Here is an 18938-nt window from a genome sequence, read left to right on the forward strand (position 1 = left end):
TTATTTAACACGTGCTGAGTCCAGTTTGAGTGAACAAGACCTTTGTTAGAACCACTTCCTGTGCAGCAGCTGGACTCTCATTGTGACTAATGGGAGGATAATTTGAACACACAAACACACACTCACACACTCACACACTCACAGCAGTTGCCACTCGCTGAACGTGAGTGGCAGCAATGATGTCATCAAACCGGGACCAGTTTTTTTTCCTCTCCTTTTTTGCCCGCAGAACAGGCGAGATCACTGCACCATTCAGGCTGATCACATGGGAGGAGGGAGAGGAGGAGAGAGGGTGGGAGGAGGAGAGAGGGTGAGGAGAGGAGGAGAGGGAGGGAGAGGAGGAGAGAGGGAGGGAGAGGAGGATGGAGGGTGTGAAGAGGAGGAGTGGGGGAGAGAGGCACGATGCCAGCATGCAGGTCTAATATGAAAAACGATGTCTGCAGCCACAGAGGACGGGTCCAGCTGCATGGAGACACTTTCCCCACAGAGTCCATCATAGTTCTGTTCACAGTGATCTGGGGGAACGGGGGGGTTGTGTAATGCAGCATCTGTGCACAGCTGTACACATTCAGAGATGGAACGAATCACAAGGAGTTTCCTGTTCTGTTGCCACAGCGTTCCTCCCCACGGGGGGGGGGGGGGGACTCCTTCATCTCAGGAGGATTGACTTCAGACCTTCACTCAGCTCAGCTCACATGATCACCTGTTATTTATTATTATTGTTATTTGAACATGGTGACCACGAGGTGTACACAACGTCATGCAAGATGCCTCTTTAGCAGCACTGGGCCTCACTGAAATATCTCAACATCTTTCATGATGAAGAGATATTCCAATGTATGGATTTATCATGAAAGCTATTCTCCTTCTTCTGCTGCTAATGTATGCATTGTAACTCATATCTTTATATGTCTCAGTGTTGAAGTTGCATTGTTATTCATATCTTTATTAGGGCCGGGACTCGATTAAAAATATTAATCTAATTAATTAGAGGCGTTGTAATTAATAAATCAAAATTAATCGCATTTTAATTGCATAAATATTTGACAGTGAGAAGTAATTTTTTTTTTTCATCTGGTTTAATCTTAATTAACGCGCTAAAGTCCCCCTTAATTAAAAAAAATTAAACAAACAGTGACACTGTGAATCATCGTGAGTTCTGGTGTCTCTAGTGGAATCAAAGCTGACCTTCCTGATCCACATTTGGGATTTGATTCTCTCTCCTCAAGGTGCCGTGTGTCAAACGTGTTTATTTCTTCCGGGATTTATTCTCCACTCAGCTGAGGAGGACCCTCAGACTGGTTTAGCTCCATAGGGGAGTCGGTATGGATCCTCTCAATTCACACGCGGGCATCAGCACACATGTCGAAAAAAGTGAAATAAGGATCACAGCATAAAAGTAGTGAAATCAACTAGGGCTTTATTAGAAATGCCATTATATGACTTTACTTGACCTGCAGTTCTATTATAACAGTATGGAATGGTTGTGGATTCCAGCCTGAGAATCTATGAGAATTGAGGTTGGATTCGAAAGCATCAACAGGTGTGTGGTGGAACAGTGCAGGGAGATAGCAGGAAGGCTGAAGTGTGGAGGATCCTCAGTTCAAACCTGCTCTCTCAGAAGGAGGGTTTGGTTGCAGTCAGGGCTTCAAACTGTAAACTTTAGGTTTACTAAACAATCCCAAGGTCTAATATGAGAAACGGACACAATGAGGCATGTGCTTGAATAGCTCAAGGGAACAACTGAAGGGCTGCAGGCTCCAACCTGGTGTCTGAGGTTGGGGGTTCTTGGCCCTTCATGCAGACATCGCTTCTGCTTTGAAAGAGTTTTGAGGTTTGAGTAGCAGTCTCAAGGTTAAATACGAGAAACAAAATTTTAATTGGTGCATGGTGAGGTAGTGCAGCACAAGAGCTGAGGAGCTACTGTCCTTACTCTATAGGTTGTGGGTTCAAGCCCAGTCTTGGGTTTGAGCCTTTGGCTTTACTTCAGGTTTGAGTAGCAATCTCAAGGTTAAATACAACAAACAAAGGGTTGGTTAGTGTGTGGTGAATTAGCACAGCGGAAGAGCTGCTGCCACAAGCCTGCACTGCATTTGAAGGTTGTGTGTTCAAGCCCAGTCTTGGTTTTGAGCCTTTGGCTTTACTTCAGGTTTGAGTAGCAATCTCAAGGTTAAATACAACAAACAAAGGGTTGGTTAGTGTGTGGTGAAGTAGCACAGCGGAAGAGCTGCTGCCACAAGCCTGCACTGCATTTCAAGGTTGTGGGTTCAAGCCCAGTCTTGGTTTTGAGCCTTTGGCTTTACTTCAGGTTTGAGTAGCAATCTCAAGGTTAAATACAACAAACAAAGGGTTGGTTAGTGTGTGGTGAAGTAGCACAGCGGAAGAGCTGCTGCCACAAGCCTGCACTGCATTTCAAGGTTGTGGGTTCAAGCCCAGTCTTGGTTTTGAGCCTTTGGCTTTACTTCAGGTTTGAGTAGCAATCTCAAGGTTAAATACAACAAACAAAGGGTTGGTTAGTGTGTGGTGAAGTAGCACAGTGGAAGAGCTGCTGACATAAGCCCCTGCACTGCACTATAAGGTTGTGCGTTCAAGCCCAGATGTGGAAATAGCATTTAAAAAGATTTTTGAGGTTTAACTCACATGCTCAAGGTTAAATAGGAGAATCAAAGTTGGTAAAATGTGACCAGGACTGGTAGTGTAGGGGTGCAAGCTAGAGCCCAGAAGCCTCTGTGCGCACCGCCAGTGGGTTCAAATCCCGCTCGTGCCAAGTCTTGAGCACACTGCCGCGGAGGTAGTAGTGGGGGCATTGTCCCCACGGTTGTTTCGGAGAAGTGAACCCTAGGGGTTATGCAGAAACACACGGCGCGTTCACTTGAGTTATGATGGCATTGTCAAGAATGATGAAGAATCTTTTGCTAATGAATTGAATTTGATGTTAATTGCTTTGCTTTAGCCTTTTAGCACTTATTAGCCATGCTACATAGCAGAGGTGGGAACAAGTCACTGTTAGGCAAGTCACAAGCAAGTCTCAAGTCATTGCCCTCGAGTCCCGAGTAACCCAGGACGAGCTGATGTCATGCTGAGATGGGTAAAAGGGAGAGAAGTAAAGATGAGCAGATGTGTCTCATTCAGTGGTCACACTGACATGAAACTTATTACAGCCTCTGAGGGCATTTTTCAAGACAATCCCATGTTTGTCTACTTTAGGGCATCCTGTGGACAACCTTAAACGGACAGTCTGGCACAGGGTGTAGATTTCTTTACCCTTTTTAGTGCATCCACCCTCCAATTCTCTGTTACATTCAAATTCAACTCACTTGTGCCTTTACCAATGCAGGAAGGATGAATAGCATGGTTGATCCTCCAAGATGCACCAATCAGTCTCTGGGGCAATATCCCATTAGGATTTTTTATAAATGTCAGTTACCCAAAACTAAAAAAGGATTTAGGAAGAGCCAGCATGTCCCTTGAGGGTTGAACCCAGATAAGGTTTAAAGTACAGAAATTTGGGGCATTTGGCATTAGTGACAGGGACGTGTAGGTTGCTCCATCTAAGATCATTCCAGTCATGTCATGGGAAAAAAAATATTGTGAAAAAAGTCAAAATATGTAGGGTCAAAAAATGTCACAGAAAAGTTTTTTTTTAAAATAATAGGTAAAAAATTATTATAAAAAAAGATATGTAAGGTCAATATATATATAATATAATATATATTATTAGGGCCGGTACTCGATTCAAAATATTAATCTAATTAAAGGCTTTTTAATTTATTAATCAAAATGAATCCATTTTAATTGCATAAATATTTGACCTGAGAACAGTGAGAAGTAATTTTTTTCACATGGATTTTTATTTTTGTTCAACCAATTCCAGCAGACAAGTGTAGAAATAGCATATTTAGAAATATAGTACTTTCAGAAATTCAGGTAGCCTATAGGTAAGTAGACCTTCTGTAAACTATGTTTTTTAAGTAGACCAATACTTTCAAGTACATTCAGAACATTGGTTATTTTTTCAGAAGTGGACTTAGTTACCCTGGTCCTGAAACCAGTCATCTGGTGCAGCGTGGGTTGGGTGTGGGTCCTTGTACGTCCACGCTAGCTGCTAATTGTGTTGCGTTGAGGTGATACTTGAGGCTCGATGTGAATTCCTTGTTGCACAGCTTGCACACAACCACGCTCTTATCGACGCTTCCATCCGTGTGTTTATTATAATTAGATTTCCCATTCACGGGGCCACCCGACACGGTCTCGTCAGCTTCTTCGTTCATGTTCACTGTGGTTTGTTGTTGTCTGAAGTCATGGACGCTAGTTGGTGCTCCAGTATAATCGGTCCCCCCGAAACTCATCCAGTGAGAAACGTTCCGCGGTGCAAAAAGTGTAGAAATGCGTAAAAAATGTTTAATGTGTTATGTTTTGTGTAATTAATTAATCTTAATTCACATTGTAATTAATTAATCGTAATTAACGCGCTAAAGTCCCGGCCCTAATCTTTATATGTCTCAGTGTTGGTTCGCTGCATGTTTTCTTGGGCTTTCTGTGTCTTTGCGTCGTCTTTGCAGCGATGGCCTGCTTCCCCTCGGGGATCATTAATGTTTCATCTGATCCAATCGAACTCCTGCTGTCACCACAGAGCCGCCTCACAAGACACAGATCTGCAGAGCGGAATTTCAACACAAAACCATGTTTGAAGTAAAGCAGCAAAAAGCTCACATTGACTCATAGAAATGTGTGTGAATCTTAAGGGAGGAGAATAGAAATATGCCAACCAGCTGGTGGTTAACTTTAAGGGTTTTCCAGATGCTTCCTGGAATAGAAACACAAAGGGTTAACAGCCACATCCCCCCCCCCCCCACCCCCTGTGCCTGCGACGTCCTGCAGTGTAAAAACATGCTGATTCTCCTGCAAACCTCTTTTCTCCAAATTGTGTCCGTGAGGCAGAACAAAAAGATCATGTGCACGTCTGCAGAGGATGTCGCAGAGGAAGTGAAAAAGAAAAAGATACTGAGAGAAACTCTTTGATTCATAACGTTTTCATGAGGCCAGTCGGACCTGTTCAGCACACACACACACACACACACACACACACACACACACACACACACACACACACACACACACACACACACACACACACACACACACACACACACACACACACACACACACACACACAGCTGGTGCACACACCAAACCAATTGCCACACTGTTTAACATCAGTGAATAACTGCCATTTCTTCATGAGACATTAATATAATGACTGGAAACCAGCTGAATGCTGGGTGGAGCTTTTGTTGAATCGAGGGCGGATTGAGGAACGAGACGTTAACGCAGCACAGACAAATTATCACCAGCAATTAAATCAGAATGTTGTTTGTAGCTCAGCATTCAACACAATCTCCCCATGAATCGATTGGTGAAACAGGTACGACACGCAACTCCTCCCAAACAGAACGCAAGGCGGCGAACATGGAAATGCGTTATCAAACCCTGTTTTATATGTATTTATTACCAAGATAAAAGACCTGATGACTTCCAGGTAACAATGTTTTTCACCAGAGTTTCCTCCCCACTCCGTCATGTCTCCACCTAACGTCCACCACGGGCGTGTGTTTCCTCTTCCTCCCACTTCCTGCTGCAGGGTGGAGAAGCAGCCTCCACCTGTAGCGCTGACGGAGCAGAAGATGAGGTCACTTAGTCCTTCAACAACAACAGCCCACAGGTTAATATTACATTTGTCACCTTGTTGGGTTCCCTGCTGATGGAGGAGACGTTGTGATCCCACGCTCTCTTACACACAGCTGGATCCCTCACGGAAACACTCTGCTGTAGCAGCTACACACAGACACACAAAATAACATCAAAAGAGATTCATCTTAATTCTCTGATACACAGAGGGACTTTGGCTTGTTGACTATTCAATGAGGCTCAGGTGGGATATTATGATGTAGCCATCGTCAATATTTAACAGTGTTCTGGTGTCTCTTTTCACACACACACACACACACACACACACACACACACACACACACACACACACACACACACACACACACACACACACACACACACACACACACACACACACACACACACACACTCTTTAGGTTGACATACAATATTTATTAAGGTTCACAAAAATGATAAGTTAATTATCAGGTAGTCCACAAATATTGTGGGAATGGTCTCATACAGTCAAACAAGTGGGGAAACATACATGAGAATCCATTTAGGAACAGGCCCACCCAGAAACACGTGATTTAACCAAATAAAGTATGAAGCATGAAAAAGGGTGAACTCGAACGTTAGTTCAGTCTAAATAATAAAAAGAAAGTTGCTTGTTCATTGTTAACCACCGACTTGGTAGTTTCAGTTGAAGCTATTCAAAATATCTCCTCTTACACTCTCGTTGTATCAAATGAAAAACAAATCCAAACAGGACCAACTAAAAAAGGGGCAGACCTAGTATTACAAATATTGCCATAAATCAGGTTCATTCCCAAACTCTGCAGTAAAGTATCTAAAAGTGTCACCAAATGGCCCACGTGGGGCTTCCCTCGCACACATTTCTGTTCCTTCCAACAAGACACTTCATTTTCACTTCGTCTTCTGAGAACCTGCCGATTTGACTGTTTGTCATCTATAACCGCATCGAGAATAAGATGCCCCCCCCCCCCCCCCCCGATAAACATGTCCCGCCCTCATGTATGTTTTCTACCAAACACGTTACAGGCTATGAACACATCATGCGGAGTGGCAATTCTCTTTACAAAGATGGAGTAGTTGTGTTTTTTTTTCTTTTAAATCTACAGCATTTTCAGCTGCTTTTGATTCACGTTACAAAAAAGCCAAAGGTCTACCTGAAGTCCCACCCCCCCTCCTCAAAGCCACCGCCCTTAACCTTTCGACAAAAACAGAACAATTAGCATTACAAACAATGTCGTACAAACCATGATTGCTCATTTTTCTTGTGATAACCTGAATATAGAAAAAGTGTTACAGCGGATGTTTTGTTGTTGTCGGAGTCCAGGTGTAAAACTTGCGTTGCTGCTAAGACCAATGAGCATAAACCAGAGTGGCTGCTGCCTTTAAGAAAAAAACACAACTTTTAAAAACATGTCCCGTGGCAGCAACAGTTGGTTTAAGAAGAATCCCTGATTGGCTGAAAGAAGTCAGGTGACCACCAGGTGAGGTAAGAAAAGTCCCAGCCTTGACGATGGGAATGACGGAATAGAGGCGTTTCCTCTAAACACCAATGTGTGGGTCTTTGTGTGTGTGCGTATATATATACAGATATATATGCATATAAACATGTTTTATTACAAACTAATCACCCGCTCACATGCGCACGCACCCCCTGAGGGGGGGGGGGGGGGCGTTGATTCTGGAGTCCGATGATCTTAAACACCACACAGCAGGTTCCTCTCTCCTCATGCACAACACACAGTTGCAGAAACACACAACACCAGTGGCAAAAAAACACTGGCTGAAAAAACAGAGGGGGGGGGGGGGAGGGGGGGGGTGTAACTAAAGAGAAAAAGAGAAAATTAAGTTTGCTGCCTTGAATGTCCTTGAACATCACATTGAATCCTTGGGCGCGACCATTTTTTTTTTAAATTTCTTTTTCATTTTTGTTCCTGTTGTTCAATAATATTTTCTTATCTATTGACTTATGAAAAGCTAACAAACATTTCAGTTGCTCTCTTATTACTATGTGAGTGCGTATCCTCTCTTTAATATAGATTTGTATCAACATTTGCATTGGTTTTCTCCTCTTCTTAATCTGTCCTCATTGAGTTTTCTTGGTTTACGTAGTTTCCATCTTTCACAAATCCATCCGTCTTTTGGGGAAAAGACCAAAACACCTTCCAACCCATCATCTCCCACCAGAAGCCCCCGCCCGGCATTAACTCCCCCTGGGAGGGGTGGGTGGGTGGGTGGGGGGCGGGGCCTTCCTTCACCTCTCGGCCTCCATGGCCACGTTAGCCTTCTGCTCGGTGCCTGCGTGGGGGCTCACGCCCATGGGCCACACGGGGCAGGGCTGCGTGGGGGGCCCCCCGTGAGTCCAGAGTCCCTGCGGGGGCTGCGGCACATTAGGTAGGTTTGGTGAGAGCCCCCAGCCGCAGACCTGGGGGGGCGGGGGGGAGGTGGCCATGGAGGCGGCCATGGGACTGCCGCCGCCGCCGGCGCCGCCGCTGGTGAAGCTCTCGGACGCCTTCAGCCTGGAGAACATGGTCAACGCGTCGGGGAAGTTGGGGGGCGTCGCTGGTGTGTTGGCTGGGGTGCACATCTGGGAAGAGGAGGGAGGAGGATCATTAAGGTAAGTTGGGCACAGGATCGGACCATTAATCAATCAACAAATGTATCGATTTAGACAAAAGATTCATCGGATACAGATGTTAAGATGGAAAATCTGACGAGTTCTGTGGCATCGATGACATGATTTAGGATGAGACTCGGGTGAACTAACTAATCCACAGATGAGTGAACAGAGGAGATAATAACTAGTTGGAGACATGTGGGTTTCAGTGTGACATCTTTTACAGCAGAGAAACACTGGATGATAAAACTCAAGCAAAGTAAAAAACTGTCCTGTCGACACGGAAAGGTTTAAAAAAAGGGCTCTAGTTCCACAATAAACATCATGTCAGAAAGGAAGTTTTGAGCAATGTTTAAAAGCTAATTTTGGCTGAAAGTTTAGTATCACAGGCTGGGAATTTAGGGGAATCCCGGTACTCTGCTTCTCCAGCAGGATCCTGATATTGACACAACAGTCCTTTGTTTACGCCCACTTCCTGTTCCAACTGTCGAAATCCAATCCCATCAGACCAGATGAAGAATAACACACACATGCGGGCCAAGATAGTAGCTCTTCATGCTCCTCCTCCTCCTCCTGACACACGGCTCTATGGCCCGCTTCCTTCATGTAGGGAAACAACAACCTGCTGTTTTCCATAGGGAAGCAGAGGGCTGAGAGGTTGGCAGGGGGGGCCACATCTCCCCGGGTTACGGGAGACAGAAACGTGCTTTTAAAAAGGTTCTACAGTGAACACAAAAACTATTAAGGGTGGCGATTCTCTCGGACCAACTAGTGGTTCTTAACTTCACCTTCGAGGGTCGGCGCTACTGAAAAATATTAGAAATTAGAGCCGTGCCCCTCAGTATAAAATGCAGCACAATGTGCCCTTTGGGCTCCATGCCCCATGATGCTCGGATTGTGAAACGCAGCCCGAGTGGTACACGACAGGCTGGAGAAAAAACCCCTGCGTGGCAGGAACACCACTCCTCCCCTGAGGGGGTGTAATCGGACCGCCGGGCCCCCTAGAAGTGCCGCGGCGTGCGATCGGCACACAGTGCGGCGCCGGGCTTGTCGGGGTCGGGCCGAGTCAGAGGGGGGGGCACGCTGTGGTGCCAGGAAACGCTGCTTCCTGCTGTGGAGAAGTGACCTCTGTGACTCGTTGGGTCCCGGTGGAAGCCTGAGGACCAGTTGAGGGCAGAAAGCCGATGAGCAGGTATGGACACACATGTATGAACACACATGTATGGACACACATGTATGTTCATACATGTGTGTCCATACATGTATGAACACACATGTATGTTCATACATGTGTGTCCATACATGTATGAACATACATGTATGAACACACATATATGAACACACATATATGAACACACGCCTGCGGCCTGCCAAGACATTTCACTTGCTGCTTCACAATCATCAGTGACTCAAACAGGAAGGATGTGAGTGACAGAAACCACAAAAAGAACTTTGAACGCCCAGGTTTCTCATCTCCCACCCCTCTAGTTATTAAATAACACACCTCCAAGTGTGTGTGTGTGTGTGTGTGCGCAGGGGACCTTGGACAGTCACAGACGGTATCGACTCAAAGGGAAGAGGATCTGGTCCAAAGACCAAACTGTCTGGGTTTGGATCTCACTGCTTATCGGACATTAGGTCGCTGATAAAAAAGCTTCAACTTTAACGATGGTCCACACACACGCAACGAAACACACACACACACACACACACAAAAAAACACACACAAATGGAAAATGTCTACTGCTGCTTTTAAAAAGCGGCGCCCTGGGTGTTGGGTTGTAAGTGAAACCTCCCTGTGGTTCCCTGCAGGGAGCCTGGAGCATTAAGCTGAGCACTGAGGTTCTGGGACCAGTGCATGAAGGCAGGCGGGCTGCAACCCATAATGAGCGAGGCGGGGCCCCTGGACTTTCTATGAAAGTTGCTCAACGGTGCATGAAACAAAATGAATCGACTTCCTGGTAAAAGATTAAAATAAAGCCGGATGTTCCTCGGATTTTCCACATCCACGGGGCCCACTGCTGAGGGGAAATAACCGTGGATTCAGCTGCAGGGACATTTTTCAACTTAGTGATTTAAATAAGTGATTTACACTTGTAAACAATTTAAATCTGGGTTTACATGCATTCACAATCATTCCCACAGAATAGTCCCTTAGTCCTTATAAGTGCCCTTACATCATGTGATAATAATTTCCTTGGTTTGGCCACTACTAAAATGTGCTCTTCCTGGGAGCTTGGCAGTGAGATGTAATATTTACTATGAGAACAATCTGTTCCTGTGTGCACATCAACATGTGTGTGTACAGAAGGTGTGGCGCTCTGTCACTAGATTGCCAACAATGTGTGTTGTTGTGAATGTTAATGTTCACGTGTAGAACAGAATTAAAGGAAGCAGGTGGACAAGGAGGAGATTTATTTGGCATAAATAAAGGTATGAGTATTTGTTCCATCTGGAAATGACTAATAATGTTCTTTATTTTATGTTCTGATTGTTTAACCAACTACCTTAAATAGTTCTTATTTGTAATGCAACTACAAAACATGTTGCATGAAATCAAGTCTGACTCCATCAGGAAGAATAAACAAAGAATTCCATTTGTGCAACATCGGCTAAATATACAGTGATTGGGCAAGAAAGAAAAGCCAAGCAGTGACTGTAACTCCTGTTTATTCTGAGGGTTTGTGCAATTCAGTGCTGTTAGGAAACCACACCAGAGGTCTGCTGAGGGGAACTTGTTTTTAAATAAAGGGCACCCTGACACAGTAAACTGTTTCCAAAATACTCAGAAGTAACCTGAGAAGAGTCTGCTCGGCAACAGAAACAAACGACTGCAGCGAATTAGAAGACCCAGAGTGATCATCTGGAGGAAATGTATGTTGCAAGTAGGTTGTCCCTGCAGAAACACCTATGTTCAGAAACAGGCAGATGTTTAAAGCTGCTGTTATTGAGGACCTTCTAAATGGCAGAAGGGTGTGTGTGCACGTGTGTGTTTGGAAGTGCACGTAGTAGCAGGGCGGTCTAGCATTTTATTCGAGGCGTACAGATGGACACACCAGGGGAGTAAAAGACGCTGGGAACAAGTTCTTTGTCAAAACAGAGCCAGCTGAGAGGCATCGCCATGGCGACTGTTGTGAGGAAGCAGTACAGACCTACTAGGGCCTGCAGTGAGGCTCCACAGACCTTAAACACGCCTCGGTTTGTGTACATACGTGCGTGTTTACACACAAACACAGATGAGCTGGTGCTACTTCAAGTCTAGCCGACGATTCCTCAGAAATATTGAAACCGTATTGCTTCATCCTTCTTCATACTTGTGCAGAGGCTCCAGGTACGTCACGTGACCTTGATGGACCTCGGTGCTCCTCCACACACACACACACACACACACACACACACACACACACACACACACACACACACACACACACACACACACACACACACACACACACACACACACACACACACACACACACACACACACACACACACACACACGCACACGCACACGTCCGTACTCGTCTCACTTTCATCTCTCACCTTGTTTCGCCCCCTCCTTCAGAGAAGGTATTTTTTATGCTCACTTCACTACGTTCACCATCCCAGAACTGGTCCACCACGCCTCAACGCCTCCCTTTTCTCTCTCACCTCCGTCTACCTCGGGCCTCTGATTCAGGAAATCACAGCATTCTACGTCACGTTATCCCCCATCGCCTCGGAGGCCTCCATGCGGTGTTATCGGAGCGGGCCGAGTCAAAGAGGCACTTAGTCCAACTGTTCCACTCAAACCGAGGCTATTCATTTATGTGAAGCTGCTGCAACACTGAAGAGGCCGACCGATCTAAATCAATTAGAGGAGCTCGATATGGACAGCCGACACAAACTGGGACTGCACCTCCTTTAACTGGCGTTCAGCACCATCACGTCTGGGCGAGTCATTTGAATAGAATCACTCCTTTTGTTTGGTTTCTTTGGGGCGAGTGAGAACAACATCATTCGAACCCGGCAACACCAGCAGCGCAGGTGTGGTTTTTTTTCCCATCGTGTTTGGAAAAGATTACAGGAACCAAAACATGCTTTTTCCGACTTGTGAGTGCACGAGGTATTCCATGACTGCCGTTCAAGGCACAACGCACTCATTAACTGGGCTCAATGGACAAACAAAGATTTTCCATTCATCAATAGCACTGTACTCTAATTGTCACTAGGCTGTTCGGTGATACGTTGCGGCAGGCAGCCGGGGGAAAGGTTGAATGAAGGAGAGGAGCTGAAGTAACTGCGTGATTGGGCCTGCACGTTAAATGCTTAAATAGGGAGTGTTTTTATGGCGAGGAGCGCAGCGCGTTTGTCTGGAGCTGCAGCCCGGCAGTTTGATCTCCTCCAGCCACACGGCCAATTATTAGATATGAACCAGAGCCCATGGATGGCGTGAGCAAGTCAGGCTTTCATGGGAGCGGCCCGGATGTCAGAGAACGAGAACCAGTTACTCTCCCAAACCAAAGAAAGCAGGTGGACAGGTGGTGCAGAAGGTTTGTTCCACCTCACCCTCTTTCCAGCAGCTGAGCCACGTCGATATCTGAGTGAATATTATCCACACACGGGGTTGATCATTAGCTGGTTTTCTGAATGCATCATCACACGGTCTACTGTAGGAAAAGAAGATGGGAGCGTTGACAGAAAAGCGTCACGTGACAGGAGAGGGGAGGAGAGCTGGGACTGAGCTGCACTGCTCACAACAAAGGCTGCTAATAAAAGGGGCTTCTGTGGCCCACGCGAGTCCAGAAACCACACAACTACCGGGCCAAAGGTCACCGTGACGCAGAACAAAACACGGCTACCATGTCAACACAAGAGATCTCGAGGCTACGTGTACACTGCAGATCCGATGGGCTTCCTCTCTCACTTCACATGGCAGCCATGGTTGAGGACGAGGGGACAGCATGGGGACAGAAGGACGAGGTAGCAAGAGACACTGAGCCCAGCTAGCAGTGCTACTGGGGCGACGCAATCTGAACCCCCCCCCCGTGTGTGTGTGTGTGTGTGTGTGTGTACTCAGCGAACGCAAGAATCAGTGTGGAACTCAATCCAACTCCAAAACATCTGGTCCTCACAGACCCAGTCCCACTTGGATTCCCATTCCCAAAGTTCCTGTGTGTGTGTGTGTGTGTGTGTGTGTGTGTGTGTGTGTGTGTGTGTGTGTGTGTGTGTGTGGTTAGGGTTCTGGGAAGCCGTGTTCTCGGAAACATGCAGAGCAACACGCTGCGACATGCAGCGCGCAGGCCAAGCCTCTTTCAGATGTGGCTCACCGCTCGGCGCGGCTGGAGGGCACCGGGGGCTCAGGCGGCCTCGCGGCACCACGGCGTTTACAAATTCTGACGGTTTGGCGTGCAGCGGCGGGGTAAACGCAGACGTTGGCTTTGAACGGCGCTGGATCGGCGCCAACAGAGTGAGGTCTACGTCACGCTGCAGCTGGCAGACCAGCTCGGGAAGATGGCGTCCCGGGTGCTTTGGGTTTAGTCCTCTTCAAATCTTAAAAAAGTACTTTTTGGCCACATGATTTCACCCAACTGCCAATCTGCCGCCACCACCACCACCACCCGCCCACCATCTCCGCTCACCACCCACTATGTGTGGCGTAAGAGTAGCCAGTAAGAAGTGATCGGGGCGCGTTGCGGTCTTTCATGCACAGGGCGGGCGGACTGGTTCCTTTCACCGAGGCGTCTTTGTGGCTCGAATCCACTGGTGAACAATTAGAAGTTGGCAATTATTGAGAAGACGACGTGCACCACGACTCGAGACGCGCCTAAGCCCTCGTTTAAATGGCGTGGGATTAAGTGAAGGGCGTTCGCCCTGACGTTAGCCACCGCTAAGGTGGGCCAGCTAGCCTGCCCCATCCCGTCCGTGGGGGGGGGCACCAATACCTGCGCCAATGTAAAAACAATGGGAGAAAGCACTGCCTTTCACCTTCTTCTGCACTGAATGAAGGTCTGTGTGGCAGCGGGACAGAGGGCACCTTTGTGTCTTCTGTGGCTGAGACGCAAAGCAAAGCAGCACTTGAAGTTCTGGCCCAACCCGCCCTCTCGCTCTTGTCTTGATTCCTGGCTGCTATTTGAAACCCGACTCAAGTATCCTTTGTATGCTCCTGTTGGCCTCTCTGCTTCTCTTGTAGTGCGGTGATAAATAAATAGAGGCCTGACGGAGAAAAGAAATAGCAGCAGACAGTCTTCCATGTTGTCACATGATGATTTGTGGAGGTAATTATACCTCTGCTCCTCTGCATGGGCGCACCACACACTTTAAATATCTGTGAGATCTTACATGGATGAGGACGGTGAGGGTTTTAAAGAAATACTTGTTTTAAAGCCACACCCGGACTCTAAAACCAGAAACACCCCCTCAAACACACACACACACACACACACACACACACACACACCTCCTCCTTCCTTCTACTGCGTGTTTGTATTGCCAGGAAACAGTGTTTAGTGCCCTACATCACCCAGGAAGTTAATGAACGTTGACCTTTATGAAATCATTGGTTGATTCACCTTGAGCATCCGGTGACCAACAGCAATTACAAGGAAAAGTTTTTAAAAGAGTGGTTTGTTTTCATTATGTAGGCCAGAGGAGAAAGCTTTAAGTAGTTAAATGGATTCAATTTAAGATGACCTACTGCTTCTATTTAGCTAATATGCTTATTTAACTATTACAAAGGGAGAATACCATATCCACAGAAGCTGTTATTTGGTTTAATTGGATGTTGCAAGAGCGAAGAAAAGGGAACAACGAACAACGGTCTTTTCTGAAATACATGGAACGTTAAACAGTGGAGATACGATTCAAGAGGAGGACAATGTCATATTTTCCAGAGCAGATTGCTTTCAGTACCCTGACCTACTAAAGACAACGTCCTGGCTTTACTGCAGGCCTCACTATATATATTATTAACCGCCATAACTCAAGCGGAAATGACACGCACGTGAAGCTTTGTGGCCCAGTGCCCCCCCCCCCTTAGTCACATGATGGGGTCTCATACTTCCTCCGGTGTGGTCACGTGAGGATTCATTCGTGGCTGTATGTGGCCCACGGGAGGAGATCTTAATCACGGAGACACTGATGTTAGTGTCACTGCACAGACCTGCTCCTCCAAAAACCACGGCGGCTGAAAGAATGTTTCCTTAAGTCGCTCCTTCGCTCGCACGCCAGAAACCAGACTAGAGCAAAATGAATAAATGTGAAGATTTCCTCCTAACAGTTAACCAAATTTATGTCATCTTTTATTTAAGCTTTGGAAAACACTAATTGATAATTACCATTTTATATATAGGCTGATATATAACTGAAAATCAAAATATCAAAACAAATGTAGATAATCTTTAGTTGCACCTTTTCTCTATGTTTGTAGTCATCAATCAGCAGAAAATATGGAAGAGCCTTTTTCACAGATTGGGTAGAAATTGTCTTAAATGTGTCCTAATATTGAGAATATTGAAATGGCCTCCCATCGCCTCCCAACATGGGGACGAGGCTTGGGCGCTACGTTTCCATGACAACGGTCGCTCAGATAACAACACACACACAGGATAGACATTTCTCCACAAAACAATTATTAGCTTTCTTTCTACATAGCAAATTGTTGCTTTCTATTATTGCCATTATAGTAAAATGGAAGTATACAAAAGTATTTGAGATTAGCCTCAAAAAGGCAAAACGCTTCTCTGAGGCTGGGAACTTGTTTGATGAATGAACAACAACAGGAAACATGTGAGGGAGCGCATTGAGCCTTCTGTTTAGTATCTGTAAACACAAACTGACAGATGAGAACAAGCACGGAGGCCAGGAGGAGCCAGTGTGCGCCCCCCCAGAGAGGGAGGGCTGTGGCTTTGGGTTATGCCGGGACACTCCGCTGTGAAGGGGTCCATTTTGGGACCGGTGAGAGCCTTGTGGTTGCCCTGTTGGTGAAGGCAGGGTGTGTGTGTGTGTGTGTGGGGAGGGGTTTCACAAAAAAAATATCTGGGGGGGTGTTGATGGGACGGCTCTCACCGACACACTTTATATACACAATGAAGAGGACAAAAACAAGAGAGTTTACTGCATGTCTGTGCAGAGATTGTAGCTCGCTTAGATCATGTGGCAAAGCACAGGCGCCCCCCCCCCCCCCCGGCTCTGCCTCTAAAAGGAAATAATGACAGGAGCTTTATCTAAATCCCCCGCCCTCCACAGTATTATACAAGAGGCTCGCTCACCTCACTGTTTAATACACAATGTAAACCTCTGATGTGAAACGCACAACTGCTGCATTAACAAAAAAACGTAAACAAAATCAGCCTCGACCTCCTACTGACAAATGTGCATTTAGACAACAGTGCTTTTGTTTAGTTTGTTTATCTCCCATGATGCCACAGTTGGGCATGGGAAAGGGATTTGGCACTTGATGCCTAAAAAAAAAAACAATAGCGTGAACCAGCCCATTGAACTGTGTCAGTAAACTAAGTGACCTACATGACGTCAGAACCTGCAATGCTGCCAGGGAATGCGGCTGCGGGCCGCATGTCGGTGGCTGCTGGGGGACTCGTCGTTATGTTACTCTGAATGAGAGCGTGCCGGATGCAGGAGGACAGCCCTGCTGTAGTACGCTTGTGACTCACGCACCGACACACCCACTGTCCCTCTGTGTGTGCGTACGTGTGCACAAATGCATGCATGCTAAGTACAGCGTGCACACGCGTGTGGTATGTGCAAAAAAAAAAGGGGGGGAACGAGAACCGCCTGGATTGCGCAAAAGAACCCGCGAGTGCTCTGCGCTCTGACTTTCATTATCCGCCGTCTGCAGCAGTCAGCTCCCTTCTGCACAGCTGTCGGCGGGTTGTTTACTCTCTGAATTAAAAAAAGGGAGACATTTCGTGAGCTAAATGGAGGCCCGAAATGCCCCCGTTTACCGATCACATGGCGAAGAAGGATCAGCTTCCCTCGTTGTAATAACGCCGCAACCGTGATGCAGCTCTGCTGGTGTTGCACAACTCGCAGGGCTTTATGTCTACCCCCAATGCAAGGGAAGCCAAATCCTCTTTTATCCCAATCTCGCTCTCGTTTCACCAAATAAACAGTGAAAAGGGAAGCAGAAGCAGGTTTGAGCACAAAAGAAAAATGATCAATTGCACTGTCCGTCTGACCCAGAAGCCACGACCCCCCCCCCCCCCCCCCCCCGCAACGCAATTTCACCAGGATCTATTTGTGAGACGCAGCTGTCCTCTTCCTAGAAGAGATATTTTTTTTGGGGAGGGGGTTCTCCCAGAAACTGAGAGGCCTTTCCTTTCTTTACGCACATCGGTGGAAAACAATGAAGGCTTATGGATGTCATGCATCTACACCTGCTGTTCCTCCCTCCTTCTGCCTTGCATACATAATCAAGTGGTGGCTGCGGCATGCATGCATGCATGCCCGTGAGTGTTTATTTCTGGAAGCTCACAACATGGCCGACATGTGCTTTGTTGTTGTTGTTGGCACATCATCATGCCGCTCGGCCTATGGGTGCCGTCTATCCGCACCCATCCCACCCACAAACCCCACACCCCACCTCCTTAAAGATGTACACCGCTCCAAGTTATAGGTTACATAAACAGGACAACAAAGAGCACTCGTCACCCCCCCCCCCCCCCCCAACACTCACCATTTGATGATGATGGCCATATGGAATATTTGTTTCTTGGAAAAAGGCACTGAGGGCAGTCTACAACGAAACACACAGAGAATCAGTGACATTGTACGCTGTTCTCTCACAGATCAATGCATTCATGTGAATAAAAATAAAAATAAAAAATATCTTTATTTCTGCGTTGACGTGCATTTTAAAAATAACAACAATACAGAGCGCAGACTCAATGTCTGCGCCGGCCGGTCGACACTACACGACGGTCACGCGTGTTGCGTAACACCGGCCTCGCCTGAACACTGCGGTCACGTGTCAGATTATGTAGTATTTAATCTGGGGTCTAATTGGATGTACTTGGATGTACTCGCTCCGCAGCGGTACATTTACGCCATGGGCGGCCAAAAGTTGTGTCCGCGGAGCCGGGCGGACTTCCGTCCAGCTCCCGTTGAGTAAAAAGGGGACACGTTGCGAACACTGACGCTTTGTTTTGCATTTCGGGAGCCCCCGCGGGGGCGGCGAGGGGCAGACGGGGCTAAGCCCCGCCGGTAACTCGTGTCCGGTCGGACATAAACATTAGCATCGTGGCTACCGTGCTCCCGCGGACTCTTAACGTCGTGTATTGCTCTATTCTTCTTTTCGTTGTTTTTTTTGGGGGGGGGGGGGGGGGTTTACCTCGAACTGCCAATGCGCCGCTTGCAGGAGCTGCTTCGCTTGGTCCGCCGCACAACCGGCCGTCAGGACGAACTGGTTAATCATGACTTGATGTTTGAGTTCATCCATTTTAACGACGAAGCCCGTGTCCTACTCGCGGCGGCTGGCTTTACGAAACAGACTTCCGACCTCGTTCCTCTCGTTTCCCTTCACTCTGGCTGTGTTCCGTCGCTCTGCCTCAGTCGTCCACCATTACAGCCGCTCGAGCAAACACAAATATTTACTGTAGGAGCGGTGGTGGCGTTGGAAGCG

General features: G+C 46.9%; 1 protein-coding gene across 2 annotated transcripts; it reads right to left on the reverse strand.

Annotated features, from left to right (window-relative positions):
• Window positions 1–5795: 5795 nt before the first annotated feature.
• On the reverse strand, window positions 5796–18938 carry ubald1a (UBA-like domain containing 1a). 2 transcript variants are annotated; one of them, XM_062560112.1, is made up of 4 exons: window positions 18648–18938; window positions 17994–18053; window positions 7962–8290; window positions 5796–5835 (listed from the first exon to the last, which is right to left on the reverse strand). In XM_062560112.1, the coding sequence occupies exons 1-4, from the start codon at window positions 18753–18755 to the stop codon at window positions 5811–5813; spliced, it is 522 nt and encodes a 173-aa protein (XP_062416096.1). In that variant the 5' UTR covers window positions 18756–18938; the 3' UTR covers window positions 5796–5810. The 2 variants fall into 2 exon arrangements, with proteins under 2 accessions (XP_062416096.1, XP_037319905.2); XM_037464008.2 differs by lacking the exon at window positions 5796–5835 and having other exon boundaries at window positions 6666–8290; window positions 18648–18936.

This window comes from Pungitius pungitius, chromosome 21 (genome assembly GCF_949316345.1).
Source record: "Pungitius pungitius chromosome 21, fPunPun2.1, whole genome shotgun sequence".
NCBI classification, from domain to species: Eukaryota; Metazoa; Chordata; class Actinopteri; order Perciformes; family Gasterosteidae; genus Pungitius; species Pungitius pungitius.

Coding starts and splice junctions, on each gene's coding strand:
- ubald1a (XM_062560112.1), bottom strand. CDS start 18,755: ATGGATGAACTCAAACATCAAGTCATGATTAACCAGTTCGTCCTGACG. Junction 18,054..18,647: donor CGGCGCATTGGCAGTTCGAG/GTAAACCCCCCC, acceptor GTTTCGTTGTAG/ACTGCCCTCAGTGCCTTTTT. Junction 5,836..7,961: donor GTGGCCATGGAGGCCGAGAG/GTGAAGGAAGGC, acceptor GTCTGTGTGTAG/CTGCTACAGCAGAGTGTTTC.